Below are 22,242 nucleotides of genomic sequence, written 5' to 3'. Positions count from 1 at the left end.
CATGGAACCCACTTAAGATTCTCTTTCCCCCCCCCCCCCCCCCCCCCCTCCCTTCTCCCTCTCCAAAAAAAAAAAAAAAAATCACAAAGCAGCAAATATAACATTGTAAGCATAAAAATGTGAAAAATGATCTTTTACTGCTACTTTCCATTTTTGGTTCCCATGTTGACTTGGAAAGGCATCTGGCCTATGTACAATGCATGAAGTGGGACCATGAAGCATAGCTTTGCACTCACAGGGATTAAATTATCCCATCTTAAGGATGATTTGTTATGAGAGTGACTCACCAGGCTCCTGTTTGGGTCTCTCATCCACTACCGAACTCCAGTCGAATGTTCCCAGAGCTACAAGGTAGGAGCTCTAAATGGCAGCCTGATTCTGTTATGACGCGTTTTCTCCTTGGTGAGAAGCCGGAGTCAATCTATCTGCCTTTAAATCCACTAATCTAATCAAGAGCTCTTGACATTGATAACCATGAGGGAGGGGGAACATGTTCGCAGCCACAGCAGATAAACAGATGCCGTGGAGGGTATAAGAGACGCGTCACAGCAAAACGGAAAACAGAAAAATAACCAAGGAGGCTCCCAGTGAATCTCGAGGGAAGAAGAGGCTCAGCCATTTCTATACGATTCACAAATGAGGGAAGGTAGATAAAAATCAACTTGCGATTTTAAAGAAGGCAGGAATTCTTCTTCATAGCTGGGTCTGAGGAATGAAACTTACAAAGGGATTCAGCAGGGAGAGACTGGGTGTTTCTTCCAAATATAAATACCTAGTCAAATCCTGCAGTGTGGACATGGACAAACTGATTCTAGACTTTATCACGGAGAGGCAAGAAGACCCACAAGAGCCCCTCAGCATTGAAGGAGAGCAAAGTTGGAGGCCTGACACCGCCTGTCTTCAAGACTTACAACAAAGCTAGAGCAATCAGTGTGGTCTCGGGAAAGGAGGGCAAATGGATCGGTGGAACAGAGCAGAGCCCAGAAACAGACCCACAGAAACAGCCAACCGATCTACGACAAATGAGCAAACGCAATACAATGGAGCAAAGATGGTCTTTTCAAAACAGATGGTGCTGGAATACCTGCACATCCACAGGCAATACCATGAATGTAGACACAGACCTCACACCCTCTATAAAAATCAACTCAACATGGGCCATAGACCTAAATGTAAAACACAAAACTGTCAGATACCTAGAGGAGAACAGAAGAAATATCTAGCTGATTTGGGGTATGACAATGTCTTAGATACAACACCAAAGCCATCATCCATGACACATCCTTGACAAGCGGGACCTCATTAACATAGACACTTCTGCTCAGCAAAAGACAAATGTCAAGAGAAGACGAGCCACAGATTGGGAAAAAATATTTGCAAAAGGCACATGTGACAAAGGAATGTTACCCGGAAGATACAAAGAACTCTTGGAATTCAACAATGAAGAAAGAAACAACCTGATTTTATTTTTTGTTATTTTAAAGTTTTTATTTATGTATTTGACAGAGAGAGAGAGAGATCACAAGGAGGCAGAGAGACAGAGAGAGAGGAGAAAGCAGGCTCCCTGCTGAGCAGAGAGCCCAATCCCAGGACCCTGAGGTCACGACCTGAGCTGAAGGCAGAGGCTTTAACCCACTGAGCCACCCAGGCGCCCATAACAACTTTTCTTATTGCTAAACCTGGAGGCAACCGAGATAGTCTTTGGTAGGTGAAGGGAGAAATACACCGCTGCACATCCATACAATGAAATAATATTATTCTGTGATAAAAATAGATGGGCCGTGGAGACATAAAAAAGATATGGAAGAAACTTCAAAGCAAATAAAGTGAAAAAAGCAACCCGAAAAGCCTACACATACCATGCGAGCCCAAGCACTGGACATTCTGGAAAAGGCAAAATTATGGAAGCAATAGAAACGATCAGTGGTTGCCAGGAGTTGGGGGAGGGAAGGATGAAGAGGCAGAGCACAGGGGGTTCTTGTCAGGGAAACTAAGCTCTATGATCCTATAATGATGGGTGCGTGTTATCATACATTTGTCGAAGTTCATGGGGTGTACAACACCAAGAGCGAACCCTGACGTGAACTGTGGACATCAGGTGGTAATGACGTGCTAACGGTTCATCCGTCAAAACAGATACACTGTTAACTGTGCGGCAGACATCCGTGGCGGGGAGGTACCGTGTTTGGGCGTTCAGGGAATATCTGGGAACTCTCGGCACATTCCATTGCATTTTGCCATAACCTAAAACTGCGCTAAAAAAATAAAGTCCATCCAAAGAAATTCTCGCTGAATGGCGAAAGCTAAGCACTTTGGGGAAAGCATGAACCCTGACGAGAGGATTGTGGTGGATGGCACTGGGTGATGACGGAGGAAAGCCCGGAGGACACCCAACACAAACTGTGCCACAGACAGCCTGGGAGGGAGAGTGCCACGCCCACACTGCTGCAGAACAGCACAGAGCAGGCACACGGGAGAGATCAAGTGTATAAGGGATTTCTGCTCTCCTCACCCCGTCCTAAAGCTTCCTGTGGCTAACAGCTGAGCCGCCAAGGCACAATTCTGCTGTCAGAGATGTTTGCAACACTGGAGGGATGCAAATGCAAAATTCAGAGAAAATAGAGAACTCACGGCCAAAGATGATAGGAAAGAATGTTCAAGATGATTGGGAGGCAATCAATCCTCAGTATTTAAACTCCAGTGATTGTTCGTTTTATTCTGTATTTATTTGAGAGAGAGAGAGAGAGAGAGAGTGAGCGAGAAAGAAATGGAGCAGGGGGAGGGGTAGAGGGAGAAGCAGAGTCCCCGCTGAGCGGGGAGCCTGACATGGGGCTGGATCCCCGGACTCCAGAATCATGACCTGAGTGGAAGGCAGATGTTTAACTAACCGAGCCCAGGCGCCCCAAAACTCCAGGGATCCTGAGGAAGAAAGGATAAAGTTCTATTTGATCAAAAAAAGCATCAAATAAAGTCTTGTCCCATCTTGACATTAATTCTGGAAACAAGGAAACTGAGTCTGAGTCAGTTACAGACTACGGATCTCGTAAGTGGAGGCAGGGCTTAACCCTCGGTGTGATCGCAAATCTCTCCTCTCCCTGTTCCCCGCCTCACCCCAAGCCTGGCCTCTTACTGGAAACGGAGGGAACCTGCTGAACCCAGAGAGCGTGGTGGCTGGGTCTCCGCCCGAACTTTCTAGATGCGGCTCGCCTGACTGTCCACTACCCCGGCCAGAGGCTGCCTGTAAGAGGTGCTCAAGCAGCAGCCAGAGCACCTTGTGTGGGGGCGTTAGCATCAGACTAGAAAATGGTGACGGGGAGGTGGCACGTGGCTACGCTGCGCTTCTGGGCTTTTCCTATCCTGCCATCAGACGTGACCGATCGAGCATCCCAACTGCATTTACTCCCCACAAACCCGCACAGAAGTTTCTCGGAGGTTCTCCCCGCTTGCACGTACGTGTCACATAGGGAGTTTGAAGCACAGATGCCAGGTGTGCTGCCCCTCATTTGACGATTCTCGTATCTTGCTCACTTAAAACGGTCAGACTTCCCCACTTGACAACAATGCGTCATTCGCTCAGCCTTGCTGGGGAGTGGCAGGCCCACAACCGGCTTAAAGCCCACAGGCCAGTTGCCAGGGTGCATGTGTGCGTGTGTGCATGTGCACAGCATTTGAGTAAGACTGACACATTCACTGTCAAAGGAGAAAGAGCCCGACTAAGGCCCGAGGGCTGGGAAACCAGAGGTTCTACTACTACCTTGTTAAAAAAAACCAAAGCTTACTGCCATAATGGCAACTTCCCAGTGTCCGACGGAAACCTGTGTTGATTTCAACACAGTAGAGCAAACATCATTTAACTTCCTAAGTCCTCTTAGAACAGCAGGAGGTGTCAGTGAGCTGAGCAGGGGGTGTCTGCCCCGACCCCAGGGGGCGTCCTGGCACCCTTGCTCCCATCGCTATCCATCGTCTCCTCCCTTCTCAGTGGGGATTTCTCACGTGGCCAGTGTCCACCAGCCACCTTCCATCTTGAGACTTCGAGGCCGTTGGGAGGTGGAAAAACGGTTGTCCAGCTCGTAAGAAATGTGTGTCCCAGGAGCACCCGAAAGCTCCCAGCAAGAGGTTTTTCCTGAAGATTGTTCGGGTGTCACAGTGCCCAGGCATCTGCTTGGACGCCGGCCCCGTGTGGATGTGCTCTCCATGGGGGGTCTGCAGCGGAGACCCCCAGAAAATGACCTTCAATCCCGCTTCAATTCCCACCACCCCTCCCGTGTGAGCACCGACAGCATCTAAGAGGCTCAAGGAGCTGCTGCTAACTAGCCACGATCAGACGGCGCCGGCCGGGGCACGGAGGGTTCACGCCGGGATGTCAGGCTTGAGGAAGGAATTAACGATCGGCTCAGCCACGGTGAGGCATCTTCCAAGTTCCCATTAACCAACCAACGGCAGACCCCAGAAAGATGATAAAATAATAAAGCTTTGGCCCAACATGTTGATATTCTGGTTTTAGTTAAAGGAATAAAAATCTTTTTCTTAAGAAAGGAGTTTATTAAAGGGCACAAGAAAATCATGTTGCTAGAAAGCGTCCTGTAAATTCTTTTGCTTTCACTTCACTGATTTCGACAGGATGAGGGCTATTGTTATGGCCACAACCTACTTTGGCAGAGAAAAAGGCTTAGGGGCGAGCTGCTCCCCCACCCCCCCCCATCCCCTGGAGATCACTCCTGCTGCTCTTCCCCAGATCAGACTGGGGCTCCCATCAGACAAGCCGTGCAAGGGGGTGACGAGGCATAGGCTCACACTGAAAGGGAAAGCACCTGACACGGGCAAGGGCGATGGGGCGTGTACTGCACACAGGCCAGCGCCCGTGCTGAGAGCATTCAGTGAGTTAGCCGCCTGCTCCTGGGGCTGGCCAGGGGGCTGAGAGCAGGTCCTAGCCTCCATTTGCTGCAGAGAGAACTGAGCTTGCTCGAGGCCAAGAGAAGGGTAAGTGGCTTTTAGGGATTCTAAGCCCTTCCACCAGATTTGGACAGACTTCAAAGAAGGACAGAGACTGGCAAGTTTTCTCACCAAAAGAATGTCAATATCACACTGTTCCATGAAAGAGAACCTTTCTGTTACAACTGAACAGTGCATTTGAAAACACCATTGGTCTCCTTTCTACCCCTCTAACACTGCTACACGGACTGCTGCAGGCCCCAGCAGCATCGCCAACCCCGGGAGGGAGTTAGGAATGGGGAGTCTCTGACCCCATCCCGGGCCTCCTGAGTCAGAACCTGCCTTTAAGGGCAGCCAGGGGCTCCACATGGTCACTAAGGCTTGAGAGCACCCCCCTCCCACCCCAAGCCCTTTCTCTGGACTGGAATGCTCCTTCCCAGGATTTACCTGCCAGATTTCTAAACTCAGCTCCAGGTCCGCTCCTCAGAGGTCTTCCCTGGCCTCATGAAAAGCAAGGATTCTCTTAGGCTCTCTCTTAGCGGACCCTGTTTAATTCTACTTCAGGGCAATTGTCACCGCTGTGTGTTCCTCCCAGATGCTGCAAACTCCATCCAGGCTAGGACTTCATAGCCCAGCACCTCGGGTGGCAGAGGGGACAGAAGTGCCTGACAGACAGTCTCACGAAGGACTATTTTCTGTGCAGGACTGTATGTTGTGCGGTGTGACGCCCACAGCGCAGGTCCCTGGGGAACTACAGAGAGGGACGGGCCCCTCTCACCTTTCTGTACTTTTTATAAGTTTTCAGAGGAGAATCCACTGTTTTTCTAATTTATTAAGCATGAAGCACTTTTCAAAAAATTTATCTAACCCTCTCAAGATCCAACGTGCCACAAACACAAAGCAGATCATATCTTTCCTTTTGAAAAAGGTTTTAGGCTTTATTTACTGATCAGGTTGTAGTTTAATAAATAAGAAACCATTTATTTTTAGAGGCCTGTTCATTTCCCCCAGAAATGTTATTATGCGATGCAAAGAGTTTTAGTTTTGAAACTCAGACATTAGGACTACATCGTAGGGACCATGCAAGTCCCCAGCAGCAGGTCTGGAAGTGGCCCAGACCCCCGTGCTTGGCTTAGAATGACGACTAGGAGAGGCACACAGACGGAGGAGGTTCAAATCAGAGCCCACAAGAGAAAACAATCTTCACTGATGAATCATTTATTTGGACAAGACAAAAATGTCTCCACATTGTTTCCTTTTATACAGAAAGTGGAACATTTCAAATATATTAGGTTTTCTCTTTTTCAGCAGAATTCATTTCAGTCTGGTTGCAGGAACTTCTTCTCATTTTAGGATTCACGTTTTAGCAACACATAAGCACCCATTACAGCCAAAAGGGCATACTGTAAAGAAAACAGTGGGAAATTACTCCGAACTCCACAAATTAGTTTGGTCTATAAACGTATTCAGATGAAGTCTGCTCAGGGCTAGACTGAAAACAGAATCCAAAGATGACCTCTTCCCCCCATGTGTGGTTCTCCAAACTAGCTACTCAGTGCCACATTATGGTTTAAAACCCCCACATATACTGACGGACGAAGGATCAAGCACCCAATAAACCCAATAAATTCATCACTCATTCCTGTGTACGTTCCCTATTGTGTTTCAAGTGGTTTTTAAAAAATACAGGTACCATTTTTACTGAGCTTGAGAGAACATCATTACTGGGTTTATTGTACCACTTTTTTTGTATGTTTAAAGATTTCCGTGATAAAAAGCAACAAATACAGAGGTGGCATTTTAGAATACACTATGAACACAAAAGATGAAAGTAGCTATTTTAAATAACTGATTTAAGTGTTGATAATTTAAATGGTAATGTTAATTTTAGTTAACTACAAACATTCTGGAAAAAAAAAAACAAAAAACAAAAAACAAAAAAACAAAAACCACACCAGCAAAACACTTTAAACAGACTGCATCTTTACAGTGGCCCATGCAAAAGTTCCAATATATATACATTTTTAATGCAGACACACAAACACGTTCCTACCTTGAATTTTGGGTAGTCATTCATTATTATGGTGACCATACCAACATATGGTAAAAACCTAAATTGTAGGACGAAAAGCCAGAAATATGAAAATTGCTTGTAATATAATGGTGGCAGCATTTAAAAACACCCTAAATCAGCCTTAAGATGCAAATCTTCCTTGGGATTAGCCCTATTCGGGCTATAAGACTAACATTCATTCCTGCCTCAAAAGGCTCTCTTAATCAAAAGCATCACCATTAACAGCAGGACGATTTTTTAAGCAGGCACATGATTTCAACCAAAGATGCTGCCTGTCTTTGCCTGCTACATTCACCATAGCAGAATTAAAATAATTAGTTGAGCCACTTGTACACATGGAACTGACAATGGCCATCAAGCTAGTTTTTAATTTTTTTAGTGCAGAAGTCATATCCAGACAGCCTATATAAAGACGGCTGTCAGGGAAAGCTTTCAAAATACGTGGAGAATTAGTTTGTAACTGGAAGAACCATCATCATTGATATTTCACGGGGCTTTTCAGATGTAACAAACAGGCTTATTGAACACAGATGTGAGTCCCATAATTTATACCCACACATGATGATGACTGCAGACACAGAAGGTCTGGGGCATAAGCTAGCCAATGAGTCTGCTGACAAAATTCATGTCAAGATGCGATCAGTGGGGGGCGCCTGGGTGGCTCAGTGGGTTAAGCATCTGCCTTCAGCTGAAGTAATGAGCTCAGGGTCCTGAGATGGAGCCCCAAACTGGGCTCCGTGCTCAGCAGGGAGTCTGCTTCTCCCTCTGCCTTCCCTGCCCCATGCTTGTGCTCTCACTCTCTCTGTTAAATAAACAAATAAATAACATCTTAAAAAAAAAAAATGCAATCAGCGGACCCAAGCCTTACCTAGCTAAGGGGAAACCAGGTAAGGCATCCTGTACCCATCAGTCCTATGTAAATCAGCAGCCCCAACTTCTCCTTTATACAAAGCTTGTCCTCCAGATGTCTACAAAATAGAGGACTGAGCAGCTGGAAGTCTCTCTCTTCTCCCCACAGATATGCCAGCATTGCAACGGGAGGAAGGAGTTAGAAGGTCAGCAGAGGGAGAAATGGGGTAGGAAGAGGCCTCAAACCACAGTCTAGTTGATAAAGCTAAATCTTACAAAATGATAACTGGGTTCTCCAGCCTCAAACAGCTTGTGGGATTTAATGAAGATTTAAAAAAAAAAAAAAGGGCACCTCTAACAAGGGTTAAGCATAAGAAGGGGTCACCAGAAGAGGGGAAGAATTGTCTTTTTTGTTTTTTTTTAAATAAGAGCATACAGGCTCCTCTGCATCAGAGGTAGAATCGTTGGAACAATTATGCAAAGATGAATATGAAAAGTTTTATCACATAACTGTTTCTGGTAGAGAAAAAGAGGAAATAGTCTAACTGTCCACCAAAAGAAAACTGGTTAAGTTATGATTTTATGATTCTCAGTGGAACAACAGTAGGTAGCCACTTAAAAATACCTGGATGTAAAAAAAATAAATAAATAAAAATAAATACCTGGATGTAGATTTGACACAGAAATCTATTTCCAACTTCTTGTTGGGTGAAAACATAAAATAAAATTCTACTATGTAAAATTATATATGATATATGCACATATCTCTATAGGTACAGGGAATGTCTAGAATATTCCCTTGAGTGTTGAATAGTGATATCTCTGGGAGGGTTTCCTGTAATGCTATCTGAAACCACAAATAACTTATCTCTAGGTGAAGATTTCTTTCAAAAATAGAGTTAAACCAATGATACAGATAACACACTTCTATCCAGTTTTAGATTTTAGGTCCTTAGTTCTGAGCAGTATTTCCACAGTAAATGCAGTGTGGAGTACAAACTGGGCTACTTACAACTCTCCTGACATATAATATTTGTAACGAGTGATTCTATTATCCTATACACTTAGTTTCTTTTCTTTTTTGGGGGGGGGGGGGGAGGAAGGGAGGGAAAGAGAGAAAGAGGCAGAGAATCCCAAGCAGGCTCCACAGTGAGAATCCCAGTGAAGGGCTCAATGTCACAATCCTGAGTCCATGACCTGAACTGAAACTAAGAGTTGGATGCTTAACCAACTGAGCCACGCGGGCGCCCTCTAGTTTCTCTGTTACTATCTTTCTGGTTTCTGAGTCTTTTTTTTTTTTTTTTTTTAAGATTGTATTTATTTATTTGACAGAGAGCGATCACAAGTAGGCAGAGAGGCAGGCAGAGAGAGAGAGGAAGGGAAGCAGGCTCCCTGCTGAGTAGACAGCCCAATGCGGGGCTCGATCCCAGGACCGAGTCATGGGATCATGACCTGAGTCAAAGGCAGAAGCTTTAACCCACTGAGCCACCCCGGCGCCCCTAGTTTCTGAATCTTTATATTACTTCCATGTAAGTCAGTGCTCACCCTCTGGCCCTTCCCACCACATCCTTCTTCTCAAGCCAGTTCTGGCCCTCTTTGTACAAGCCTCTGTCGTCCACTTCATTATTGTCTCCTTTAGTCAGAAATTTGATGTCTCCATTATCTCTAGAAAGCAAAATAATGTCCTTTCACAAATGATTTTCAGCACGGCATCGCTAGGAAACAGTCTACCCGGCATGTCACAGTCAGATACAGGCATTCAGACGATGACTGGATCTTTCCTGGTCTAGGTGATTGCTTACAGCTGACTATCCAACTAACACAAGGGTCTACTGGCGATTCTGCAGACTCAAATTCCAAAATGCTCCTGTTACCCTGATAACCAAAAAGCAGGATCTGAGCACAAGGCTAATTCAAGTGCAAGCGCGCCCTCACCCTCCTCAAACTTCCTTCTCCTTGCCCAACGTAGAACGGTGGTGCATTACTTCCTTCAGCACTGAACAAAGTGGTATAAAATCTGGTTTGCAAAGAAACAGGATTCACAAATGGCATAAAATCAGCGTGGTAAAGAGACCCACGGGATTAATTTTAAACATTCTAAACCGGTGCTTACATAGCCTTGACACTAGAAACACAACATTACAGCATTACAGAGCTATAAAGGGGGTCTTCTTTCAATAAGACAAATGAAAAAAGGCACTAGTATAATTAGATAAAATATTAAAAGCCCACAAAGATTTGAAACCATGCCAAAAGAAGCAAGCTGATTTGCAGCTGCGGTTAGAAAGGAAATCAAGAAAATAAAACCCCAAGCAGTCACTCCCGCAACTCACACAAATTACAGAAAATCACCATTATTTCTTCAACTTTGAATAATTTCTCATCTGTAGAAATTATTTTTAAGTCAGCTGTCATGTTGCGTGACACGTTACATGTGTATTTCTTTATCAGTCAGTTAACAAGTGGACATCGAGTCCCACCATGCTGTACCAAGAGCACGACACAAACAGAACAGGCCCATTCTGATGTTTACAGCAGAACAAAGTGACAATTTTAAGTATCAACTTCTTTGGGGAAGCCCTGCAAGCAGTGAATGGGATGGGAACCTAATACTGGAAATGTACAAATAGTGAAGGTACGCGCGTGTGTACACACACACACACACACACAATGAGAAACACTCTGTTATTTAAAAAACACAAATACACACATCTCAGTTTAATTCCATTAACTCAGGCAGGTAAAAATGCCACACTAGGCTGCATGAGGTGAATGAATAACCCAGTCCATAGAGGGTAACACATCATCATGTGACTGTACCCTCTCCTGGGAACTTAACACATTTGAGGTAGAAGTCATCGTTTCCAGTTCCCAAAACGTGTCTTTGGAAGCCACTACTGGCATTTAACAGAAAGCAAGAGCATTTGTCGGCGGGCAGGGGAGTGAAGCAGGACACGCAATGACTGAACCCTGGGCCGGGTCAGGGAAAGGGACGTGCCACCGTCCAGGGCTAAGGCTACCGCTGCAAATGCCACCTTGTCCGAAGTGACACGGAGAAACAGGCAGCTTTCTGCATTTCAGAAGCGTCCTCACATTGTCATAATCCTCAGCTGCGATGGGAGTGGATTTTCTCAGACTCCTTCAGATAACTGTTACGCTCTCGTACACGCCACCTCCCACTGTGCAGCCACTCAAGTTACTGGGTGCTTCCAGAAACACCTGTCCGTTCGGTTCTCATAATCGCCCTGTGAGTCACGGTGGGAAATGATAATGTTATCATGCCCTTGCAGACTGGGTAAAGTAGCGGGTCCAAAGTCACCCAATTAGTAAACGGCAGGACTGGGAGCGTAACCCAGAGCGTCTGCTACTTTCCAATCAACCATGAAAATTGGCTTCCGAAATTGAGTCACTAAATTCCACACCTGAAACTAATAACACACTGTATGTTGACTAACTGGAAAACTGGAATTTAAGTAAAAACTTGAGGAAGAAAAAATGGGGGAAAAAAAGTTTGATCAGTACTAAAGGAATGAATGAGTGAATGAATGAATGAATGAATGAATAAATCTGGCTACCAAAATTTACAAAACACCACCAAAAAGAAGTCAAACCACCTTACTTTTCATGAACTTTGATCACTCTGTGAACTATTGGAATGTCTCGTCCTTCGACTTTAAAAACCACGATTTCACCAGCTCTAATAGGGTCTTCCCGGAAGTTTGTCAGGAACAGAAGGTCGCCCCTATGAAAGGCCGGCTCCATACTGCCACTGGGAAGAAATGCAAAATCACAACCAATTAGCCTGGATTCACAGGGGGAACTTTCAATTCATGAAGAATACAAAAGTAAACATATTAGTGAACGTGTCAACCTCCATGAATCATCGGGCAGGTCTGGGAGCTATCAACCAAGCCACAGTGGTTCCCTTCTGACTGCTCACGATGATGACATCAAGCGAGAAAGGAAATGATTTCTCCTTAGATTAAGTATGAAAAGGAGAGCAGCAAGCCCCTCTTATACTTTGCATTATGTAGACAAAGAACCAGGTATAATGTGAACTCTTTGAGGTGAAAGCTGCCAATTTTTAGCCTCAAAAAAAAAAAAAAGTCTTACATCTATAAATACATTAGTATTTTCATTCTGAAGTGTAGACTTAGAAAGCTGGTTGATACTCTAGGGCAATTCTTGCGTTTCATGGTTCATCCTCAACACCTAAGAGGTGGGCAATCCCATTCAAGGAAGAGAAAGAAACAAATGAACGCCTTGAGAGAGTGATCTATCTGCAAACCAAGCTGAGGGTTGGGATAAAATTCAAACCCAACTCTTGGGACTCCAGCCCTCATCCTTCAGACCATATTCTACAGAAAACCGAATTTTAACAAATGTTGACTGCTTTAGATGTGGAGGTCAATAAATAATCCCACATGGTACTAGTTTAAACCCATGCCAAAAATCACCAATGGATTCAAAGTGAACTATAATCTAGTAGAAGCTGAAATTATTAAAACAGAATTCATTTTCCATATGCTCATGCTTTGCCTTAAAGCATGAGAAAATAAATAAGACCCAAAATATTGCAGTATAGGGGCTGTATGATCAAAAACCAGCAAGAAGTTTGTTGAGGGCAAGACTCAGGGAGGAAGAATCAGACTAGTGAGTGCTTTAAAGGAAAATGTGAGTTCGTAACGGGAGCAGCTCAGAAAGTTGGCCCTCCTGTCTGTCCCGCGTCTGGGCCACCTTAAACTTGTCAGCACACACGGATCAGCAAAGAGGAACATAGTAGAGACTGGCCTGTCACTAAGTACTTGCTGGTGTGTTTATTTTTAATTGAAACCAGTGACACTAAGTATCATAATAGATCTAGCATTCAAAAATAGGAAATCTGAATAAAACACATAGAGCTAGAAATATAAATGACTAGGAGGGAAAGAACGCAAACAATTAAGAACCACAGCTAGAATAAGAACCTTCTGGATAAGTCTCAGGCAGAAGGGTATACAGTGTGTCGTCAAAAGTCATTATTGTGTCCCATGAGAAAAGTACTGCTTTGAAATTTTTCACTAATAACAACTTATGCTTGCTTTCCTCATGGGCCAGGGATTTCCCAAAGGTCAGTGTTCCCCAAGGTCGCATATCTCTCATGATGTCAACTGTTTATGTTGACAAACCAATGTGCTTTAGAACTATAAAGGATGCTTTAAAAAAAAAAAAAAAAAGAAGTCTCTACAGACAGCAATGTTACAACAGTCTCTGTATATAAGTGTGTCTCAGTGACTTAAGGAAAACCAGAACACCTGGGATTTGGTTTTGGCTCTGTGGAAAGTACTGCAAGATGCGAGTGGCCTGGCCTTCATGGGCCTTGGGCTCTTTTTTATTTGTTAAGTGAGATGGCCCATCACAATCAGAGATTTTTTTTTTTTTAAGATTTCATTTATTTATTTGACAGAGAGAAAGATCACAAGTAGGCAGAGAGGCAGGCAGAGAGAGGGGGGAAGCAGGCTCCCCGCTGAGCAGAGAGCCCGATGTGGGACTCGATCCCAGGACCCTGAGATCATGACCTGAGCCGAAGGCAGTGGCCTAACCCACTGAGTCACCCAGGCACTCCTCAATCAGAGATTTTTAATTTCTTTGTTTTTTCTTTAAAATTTTATTTCTTTATTTCAGAGAGGGAGAGAGAACATGAGTGGGGTGAGGGGCAGAGGGAGAAGCAGACTCCCCGCTGAGCAGGGAGCCCAATGCAGGACTCCAACCCAGAACCCTGAGCTCATGACCCGAGCCGAAGGAAGACGGCTTAACTGACTGAGCCACCCAGGCACCCCAGAGGTGTTTAATTTCTTTAAAAAAAAAAAAAAAAAGCCTTAAAATCCTTCCTTCAAATAAGGTCTCACCAGGATGCACCCCCATATACAATACATACAAATGGAGTCGCCATAACCAAAGCAAGGCTGAGGTGTCTAGAATCCACGCGCTTGATCCCTGTCTCCCTCCTAACCTAACCCCTGGATCCCAGGGCACCCCTAGAGCAGTAGGAACACCAGCGAATCAGAAACCCGTATGCTCTCCTGAGGCCCCTCAGCTTATGAAAGCCTAAAAAAAAGAAAAGCATGAAAAAAAGCATGAAAGAATAGGCCCCTTGGCCAGTCACGCGAGGGCAACCAGGTGAAGCCAGCGTCCTGGCTGAAGCCCCACAACACAGCAGAAGAGGCCGGTAGAGGGAAAGGAACCGGCTGGGGAGGGACAACGACGTGCTGGCCTCGGCTCCTGCACAGACCAGCGGTGACTCTGACCTGGTCACTGCTACCTATAAAACACACGGGCTCCATTCCCACCCACAGCAAGGCGCAATGGTCTGGGACACACTGGGCAGGTAGCCTCTTGAACTACCTAAGGGCTCCCAAGTGTGATTTTTTAAATTTCAAATGGACTACGCTGTCCTCTTGCAGGACTGTACAGCTGTATATAGTTTACTAAAGTATTAGCTTTTCTAAAATGCACATCGTGCGCTCTAGAAGGGAGCAGCCACCTACAAGAGCGCTGCGGGAGAAGCTTAAAACTGCCGGGCACACTCTGTGAGGCACTGCGGAGGGCCACCTTGCAGGCTGTCGGGGACAAAGAAAACCAAATCAGTTTTAAATCACAGTTTCAAACTACTGATGTTTAAAGTCAATTTGTACACACATAATCGCGTAGGATTGTTATTTCAGGTGCATTAGAGCATTAAAACACAAGAGCAAATACACTGTGTTAGTATGCACACGAAAAGAGCTCCGAAGTGTGCTGAGAAAGAGGAGGTGTTTTAACAAAGGGCAGAAGGAAATGAAAACAGTATCAATGAAGAACATTCTAATACTCCACCCAGTGAAAACACAGAGTGTTGGCTGTCACGCAGGCTTTCATTCAGGCAACGCTGCTCCTCTGTCACGGGGCAGAGCTCCACAGCAGCGCGACAGCAGCTAGACCGTGTGCGGAACCTACCTCAACACCACCACGATTGGGCTCTCGCTGCCAGTGAGGACAATCAAGCCTTTCCAGATCATGAGCGCAGAAGACACGATCATGGCAAAGTTTAAAACCTGGTAATAGAGCTGGAACGAGAAAGGCCAGACCCAAAGTGAAAACCAGTAAGAGGACAGGCCCGAACCCGAAGCTGGCGATGAGCCAGTTCACAAAAAAGCAAAACAAAACAAAAGACTAAACTGTGATTTTAGGATATTAAACTAATTCACACAAACTCAAATAGTATTTCAACTTCCATCCATGGCATGAGCCATCCGTATATTGTCTCCCTTTCAATGAGCAATGAGAGAAAAACCCCAAAGCAATCCATGGAACCTACTTTGTTAAAGCCTAAATAAGATTCTACTCACCTGACTGGGATTTCCCAGACCCTTCAACCCTGAAGAGTCCCATTATTCAAGTTCTAGCCGGAGGGCCTCCTGCTCTGGAGAGTGCCCATCAGACCTGAGAGCCTGATGCACGCAGTGTGGTTTACCTAGAGCTGCTCCTTAGCCCCCTGGCCAAAGGGGCCTCAAAGGAGGCCTCACGGTCCTATAGTGCTTAGCAATGAGCTGTTCTGCGCTTAAGATTACATTTCAAAGTGAACAAAAAACTTTAAACACCTGGATATTTAAATTTTCCATAAATGTTTTAGGAAGTAAGAAGCAAACACTTTGTGGTTAAGAACACAGGCAGAAAGCCACACAAGATGGTATCGAGTTCCACGCTGGCCTCGCTCCTCCTTAGACCACGGAGTTAAGATCCACGGGGCTTGTCCCGCCAAAGCTCAAGGCTCTTCCTTGCTGACAGCGGCCAGCCATACCCAACCCCTGTGACTACAGAGGGGAAGCAACACGTGCCCACATCCCAACACCCTGTATCGGACTATCGCTGGATCGTTGGGCCAGATGTCTCCGGTCTTCCAAGGGGCTTTAGGGACAAAAGTCACTGTACCTGCTACTACTTGGAATGTAAGTCCCTCAGGGCATCTGCCCTTAGTGCCCTCCAGGATGGCTCCTCACTCTAGAACTTGCCTCAATCTTCTCACCCTTGTCCTGGGTGATCCGAAGAGCCATGCAGATGGCCTACCCAGCAGTCCGGTGTCTCAGTTCCTAGACATCCTCATCTCCAACGTCCTTCTCCCACCTGAACCAACCCCTCACAACAACAGACCTGGAACTGAAAGTGCTCCGTCCCGGTGTCTCTAACTCAACGATCCCCTCTACCTGCCCATGTACACCTGCTCTGCTGCCATATGTGCTCGCCTACATGGCAGGACTTTTGTCACCACCCCCCCCCCCCATTTGTTCTACACATTCTACCTTCTGAACATTTCTGGAGTCTGTTCTGTTCTCTCTCCCACTGGCACCACTCTCATCCAAGCCACCAGCAGAGCCCATGGGGACCAGTCTCCTGACGGCCACGCACACCTGTTCTGAGGCACTCTCCGCACTACGCTCTCCACGCACTCGCAAATGTGCCTCTGGCCATCTGATCATCTCTGTGCTCTGTTTCAATTGTCCCTCGATCGATTCCCTCCAACTGCAGCCTGCTGCTTTGAGGATGAATATGGTCTACGGCCCTGTCTGGTACATATCCCTTCTCCCTAGCTTCAGCCGGTGAAGCTCACAGCACTCCACAAAGTGGATGCCACAAAGTGGCATCTATCAGTGCTTCAGAGAGCACGTGCTCCTATCCACTCCGGATCTACACCTGGCTTTTTGCCCAGAGGCTCTCTCCCTCGACTCCTCAGCATACCTAATGCTCACTCATCTTAAGTCCTACTTTCAGCACCAAATCCCCAGGGAAGCCCTCCCTGACCCACTAAACTAGAAGTCAGCAAACTTTCTATTAAGGACCACATAATAAGTATTTTACATGCCACACAGTCTCTGTTGAAATCACTCAACCCTTTCATTGTAGTGAAAAGCAACTAAAGACAACATGTAAAAGAATTAGTAGGTCAGTGTTCCAATAAAACTTTATTTATTAAAACAGATGGTGGGGGGTGGTGCCTGGATGGCTCCGTTGGTTAAGTGTCTGACTCTTGATTTTTGCTCAGGAACGCGAGATTATCACATCAGGAACGTGAGACTGAGCCCTGCACTGGCCTCACGCTGGGCATGGAGCCTGGGAGAGATTTTCTTTCTCCCCTCTGTTCCTCCCCCAATCCCCTACTGGTGGGCTGGAATTTGCTATTCTCTGCTGTAGACCAGCCTGGGTCCTCCTGTTATATATTCTCACTGCATTCTGTACTTCTTTATACCATCTGTATAATAACTATCATAATTACACATATCATTTCTAATGTGTCTTTTACATTAGACTATATGTTCCACAAAGGCAAAGATCATTTTGGCCTTGTACCAAAATGCAGGTGTACCTCCAATATTCAATACAGGTCTGGCAAAAAGTAAGTACTCAATTCGTTGAATAAATAGTGAGAAAATAAACATTTTGTAATATATGGTGGGCACAAACAATTAGTAAGAAATACACTAAAATCCCCAAAACAACAAAAGAAGCAAAAGCTTAAAACTATTAATTTTCCAAAGAAATACAAGTGGTGAATAAACAGAGTGCTCAAACCCAATCCTGCCTCCGCCCTCTCCTCTTCTTTTTTATGCCTAGCAAATTTCAAGTTTGGGGGTATTTCTGTTTGTTTGTTTTTTTTAATGCTAATACTTGGTGCTGGCCCAGGATGCACTGCGGTGAGTAGGCAAATGGACAGTCATTCTGAGAGCCATCTGGCACTTGTAACACGAGGTTACTTTCAGTCCAGTAGTCCTGCTTTAGGAATTCAGTCTATAAGAAACGCAGGCAGGGAATCATGGTCCAATAATATGCATTAGGGTCCTATTTCTAGTAACAGAGAAAAGGAAATAAGTGAGCAACAACAGAGAAATGATGGAGTAAAATAATGGCAGGTTACGGCACTATTTAAAACAGAAGTATAGGCTACAGAAGAAGCTCCACAAACTGCAAAACAGTTTGTAAAACAGACACAAGGAGTTGCCCTCAAGGTTAACAGAGGCCATCTCAGCATGGCGGAATTACGAGTGATTGAATTTTCTTCTTCTTCTTTTTTTTTTAAGATTTTATTTATTTATTGACAGAGATCACAAGTAGGCAGAGAGGCAGGCAAAGAAAGAGGGAGAAGCAGGCTCCCTGCCAAGCAGAGAGCCCGATGTGGGGCTCGATCCCAGGACCCTGGGATCATGACCTGAGCCGAAGCCAGAGGCTTAATCCACTGAGCCACCCAGGCGCCCCTGAATTTTCTTCTTTAAACTATTCTCTATTCTTTAAAATTTCTGTGATGGGCATGGATTAATTTCAAAGTCTGGGGAAAATAAATGTTTAAAGGAATTTGACAGAATATTAGATGGCCGTTAAAATAATTACTTTGAAGAGTGTGACAAAACAGAAACACACAGTCTGACGCGGCAGCGAGGTAGGAAAAGCAGAGCTCATATTGCTCCTGCTACACGTCTGTGAAATTATTCAGTCCAGGTTTATGGAGGAAACAACTGCAAGTAGGGACATAAAAATGAATTAAAATAACCATGAAAAGGTACGCCTGGGTGGCTCAGTTGGTTAAGCAACTGCCTTTGGGTCAGGTCATGATCTCAGGGTCCTAGGATCAAGTCCTGCCTTGTGTTCCCTGCTCAGCTAGAAGCCTGCTTCTCCCTCTGTCCCTCACCCCTGCTCATGCTCACTCTCTCTCTCCAGCTTTCTCTCTCTCTCCAATAAATAAATAAAATTTTTTTTAAAACCGTGAAGATATTCTGATGTAATAATTGAAAAGACGGTAAATTTAATTCAAAATTAAAGTTACACACCATTAAAAAAAAACTTTTTGGCTACGGTGCCAATAGCAAATTATGAAATTATCACTAAGTACCCAGAAGACAAGGAAACTGGAGTGCCAAGTGGAGACTGTTAAAGCACTGGGCTATAATACATTACATTATTGCTTCCGAAGTAAAATTTGCCTTGCAAGGCACATAGGTCGAAAGTAGCTCACATTAGAAAACTTCTCCACCTGCCCTGCCTGATTTGAAGAACTTGATAAATAAATGTTGTTTCATTATGAATTACAGATCTGACTAGGAAAGCCCCAAGCCACAGTTTTATTTTATTTCATTTTTTAAAAAGATTGTATTTATTTATTTGACAGACAGAGATTACAAGTAGTCAGAGAGGCAGGCAGAGAGAGAGAGGAGGAAGCAGGCTCCCTGCTGAGCAGAAAGCCGGATGCAGGGCTCTATCCCAGGACCCTGGGATCATAACCTAAGCCGAAGGCAGAGGCTTTAACCCATTGAGCCACTCAGGCGCCCCCAAGCCACAGTTTTATGATTTTGGGTCCTGGGTCCTGGGATCGAGCCCCGCATCCGGCTCTCCGCTCAGCAGGGGGAGCCTGCTTCCTCCTCTCCCTCTGCCTCCCACTCTGCCTACTTGTGCTCTCTATCCCTCTGTCAAATAAATAAAAAAAATATATTTTTTAAAAAATAAAATAAAATAAAATTCTGGGATCCAGAAATATAATTTTGGTTGAACTACTGCCAAACTGACTGCGATGTAAGAAATACACCACCACGTTTCACTGGTGCCTTTTGTTTGTCCATCGTCACCTACCAACTTTCTAAGCTTGTTGATTCACAGCCAAAGCAAAAGTTCAGAAGCAGGCCCACACTCAGTCTTTGTCCACCAAAGATGCAAACAGCCAATGTCTGAGAGTTTCAAACAAACAGTTCAGACCCGATATTCTGGCCGACAAAGCAGCAGAAATGCCAGGAGCTGTCTGTCTTCCTTCCCCTCTTCCTCGCTGCAGAAACAAAGAGTCCCTGTTTTTGCATGTGGCTCTTGCCTTACTTTATAGCAAGCTGGGGCAGCAGAGAAAGGAGATCCCACTTCCAACCGGCAGAGCACGCATGCCTGACAAGGTGTCAGAGAATGCTATTTTGGAGGGAAAAAGAAAAAGAAACAAAAGGACAAAGCTTAAAAGGAAAGAAAAAAGTATCAGGAGGATGCAGATTTGAGCTTCCACATTTTAATCAGAAAACCAGCAAAACATAGACAATGCAATAGCTTCTGACAGGCCTTATCACCAAGAGTGGGAATATGCAAATCTTTCAAAAGGCAAACTAGTTTAGGAATTGAGACATTCATCAGAAGGCCTTCTCTGAGAGTCTGCAATTATAACCACCAGTAATTAGTACCAGTTTTAGAGACATTTTAAAAACCTAGCCAATTAAGTCTAGAGTTTTAAATAAAGCTCTATTTTCTGGAGGATTTTCTTGGGAACAGCATCAGTGCTCAGGGAATTTGCTGTTGGTTTTTCAAGCTGGTGATAATCACTGCCACAACTCATCTTAATCACAGAAACTCCTAACAGCTCATCAGCTGTGCACACCTAGAAACAACCAGACTCTAAATGACAGTTTAGACTTGGTGACTTGAGTCACCAAACTCTCCCACACTGCTGCGCTAGTATGAAATTCTATTTGGAAAACAAAACAAAACAAAACCCATATGTCCACAGGCATAAGTTGTGTTCTGCCATAGGCATCATCCCACTCCACAGTATAGCGGCAAAAATGACAGGATGTGTCAAAATCATAAGAATTTGCACCACTTTCTTTTTAAGTGTTTTTGTTTGTTTTAGAGAGAGGGAGAGCATGAGGGGGTGAAGAGAAGGGGAGAAGTAAAGGAAGAGGAAGAGAGAGAATCTTAAGCAGGCTCCACACCCATTGGGGAGCCCCAAGCGGGGCTCCATCTGGGGACTCTGACCTGAGCCTAAATCAAGAATTGAACACTTAACCCACTGGGCCATCCAGGATGCCCTATACCATTTTCGAAGACAATCAAACTTACCAATAGGATGGTTCCATTTTTCTTAGCATAATTTATTGTTTAAATCAATAGAAGTATTAGGATCCGTTAGGATCTATCATGCCCTACAGGTCCCCTAAATTCTCTATCTAGAAGCTTAAGCCATCACATTTTTCCTGACTGAGCGGGCTTCCTTTCTAGTCCCTACTCACTCTTGCCTTATATTGAAGACTCAAAGCGATGCTGGCCAAGGAGCTGGCCAGGGAGCTGACCAAGGAGAGAGCAGGAAGGAAGTTTTCCTCTGAGGTTACAGAAGAGTGTGAAATCAACCCCAGGTGCCCAGAGACCCCCACGTTAACTGCTTCCTATTTCCAAGATGCAGCCAGATGACAGAATCTAAGGGACGCCTTCTGGGGCCCCCTGTAGAACACTGAATCAGTCCAACGACTGAGCACCCCCAGTGAGATCGCCAGGCACAAGGAGCTTTATGTAGTCCCGACGCGTGGTGGGGAGCACACTTCCCAGAATGGGAAGAAATCACTTTGAGAGGCACTACTGGACAGTGTCCACTGTCAGAAAGTGCCTTCCTTTCGCCCCTTCCATCCGCAGGGCAGCCGTCCTCGGGGTGTCAGGCCTCCAGAGCCTCAGAGAGAAATCTATTTCCTCTTCCAGAAGCTGGCCCTTCAAACCCGTGCAGACAGCTGTCACTCACGACCGAGTCGCCTCTCCCGGCTTTCCCAACCACATGTGACATCCGTAGGACTAGTCTCCCGTCGTCTTCTTCCTGACCACCCTCCCCTCACTGCGCTCCTGTTAAGTGCAAGACAGCGCACACCCCTGCCCACACGTGGGTCTGCGCAGATTTGAACCCACGGCCTCGGAGAGCCGGTGGAGGAGCCTGGGGGCGCCGTCAGCCCCAGTCGCTGTCCTTGCCGGAGCCCTGCCCAGAAAGCCGCGACTCCCCGCCGTCGCAGCCCGTTCTCGCTCCCGGCGCGCCCACCCCGCGGGCCTCCCTTACCTGGCGCTTGTTCATCTTCCTCAGGTCCCCGAAGATGTCCCAGGAGGACGCCGGGAGATGCGTCCCCACGGAGCCCGCGCGCACCATGGCGGGCTTTCCAAGGGCCGAGATGGCCCGCCGCTCCGGGTGTCACAGACAGCTGCGGAGCCCCGGCCAGCCCCGGCCCCCGCCTACCGGCCGCCTGTCCGTGCGGATCACGTGACCGGCAGCTCGCTCGGGCGTCTGGGAATGGTAGTCCTCTGCGAGTCTTGGGCACTGGTCCATCAGGAGGGAACTGGGAAGAAAACTACCACTCCCAGAATGCCGCGGGACGAGAGATTCGTCCAGTGAAGCCCCAGGGCTTCTAGGGAGGGCAGCGACGGGACTGAGGAGCCGTGTCCGACCCTTCCCAGGGAACTTGGGAGAGAGGGTGATCTTGCATAGCGCAGGGACTACTCGGGGAAGTGACTGTTCGAGAGGAACTGAATTCCTCTAGACTCTGGTCAGGCGCCAAGAGGACACCTAAAGCTTTGCTGCATTCACCTATCCGTGTATCTTAGCC

The 22,242-nt window shown here is 45.9% G+C and overlaps 1 protein-coding gene across 2 annotated transcripts; it reads right to left on the bottom strand.

The window, feature by feature from the left end:
- Positions 1-6,134: 6,134 nt before the first annotated feature.
- Positions 6,135-21,908, bottom strand: SEC11C (SEC11 homolog C, signal peptidase complex subunit). Of its 2 annotated transcripts, XM_059409758.1 has the most exons (6): positions 21,702-21,906; positions 14,831-14,940; positions 11,475-11,624; positions 9,401-9,520; positions 6,986-7,043; positions 6,135-6,335 (listed from the first exon to the last, which is right to left on the bottom strand). In XM_059409758.1, the coding sequence occupies exons 1-6, from the start codon at positions 21,786-21,788 to the stop codon at positions 6,282-6,284; spliced, it is 579 nt and encodes a 192-aa protein (XP_059265741.1). In that variant the 5' UTR covers positions 21,789-21,906; the 3' UTR covers positions 6,135-6,281. The 2 variants fall into 2 exon arrangements, with proteins under 2 accessions (XP_059265741.1, XP_059265742.1); XM_059409759.1 differs by lacking the exon at positions 9,401-9,520 and having other exon boundaries at positions 21,702-21,908.
- Between the last annotated feature and the right edge of the window lie 334 nt (positions 21,909-22,242).

The sequence above is a fragment of the Mustela nigripes genome, chromosome 8, assembly GCF_022355385.1.
Source record: "Mustela nigripes isolate SB6536 chromosome 8, MUSNIG.SB6536, whole genome shotgun sequence".
NCBI lineage: Eukaryota > Metazoa > Chordata > Mammalia > Carnivora > Mustelidae > Mustela > Mustela nigripes.
This window is presented reverse-complemented; position numbering and strand designations above follow the sequence as displayed.

What these genes read in the sequence shown, in the direction of transcription:
- SEC11C (XM_059409758.1), bottom strand. Translation starts at nt 21,788, where the DNA reads ATGGTGCGCGCGGGCTCCGTGGGGACGCATCTCCCGGCGTCCTCCTGG. An exon ending in GTGATCAAAGTTCATGAAAA is followed by an intron (nt 9,521 to 11,474) that starts GTAAGGTGGTTT and finishes TTTGCTTTCTAG; the next exon opens with AGATAATGGAGACATCAAAT. An exon ending in ATGACTACCCAAAATTCAAG is followed by an intron (nt 6,336 to 6,985) that starts GTAGGAACGTGT and finishes TTTTCTTTACAG; the next exon opens with TATGCCCTTTTGGCTGTAAT.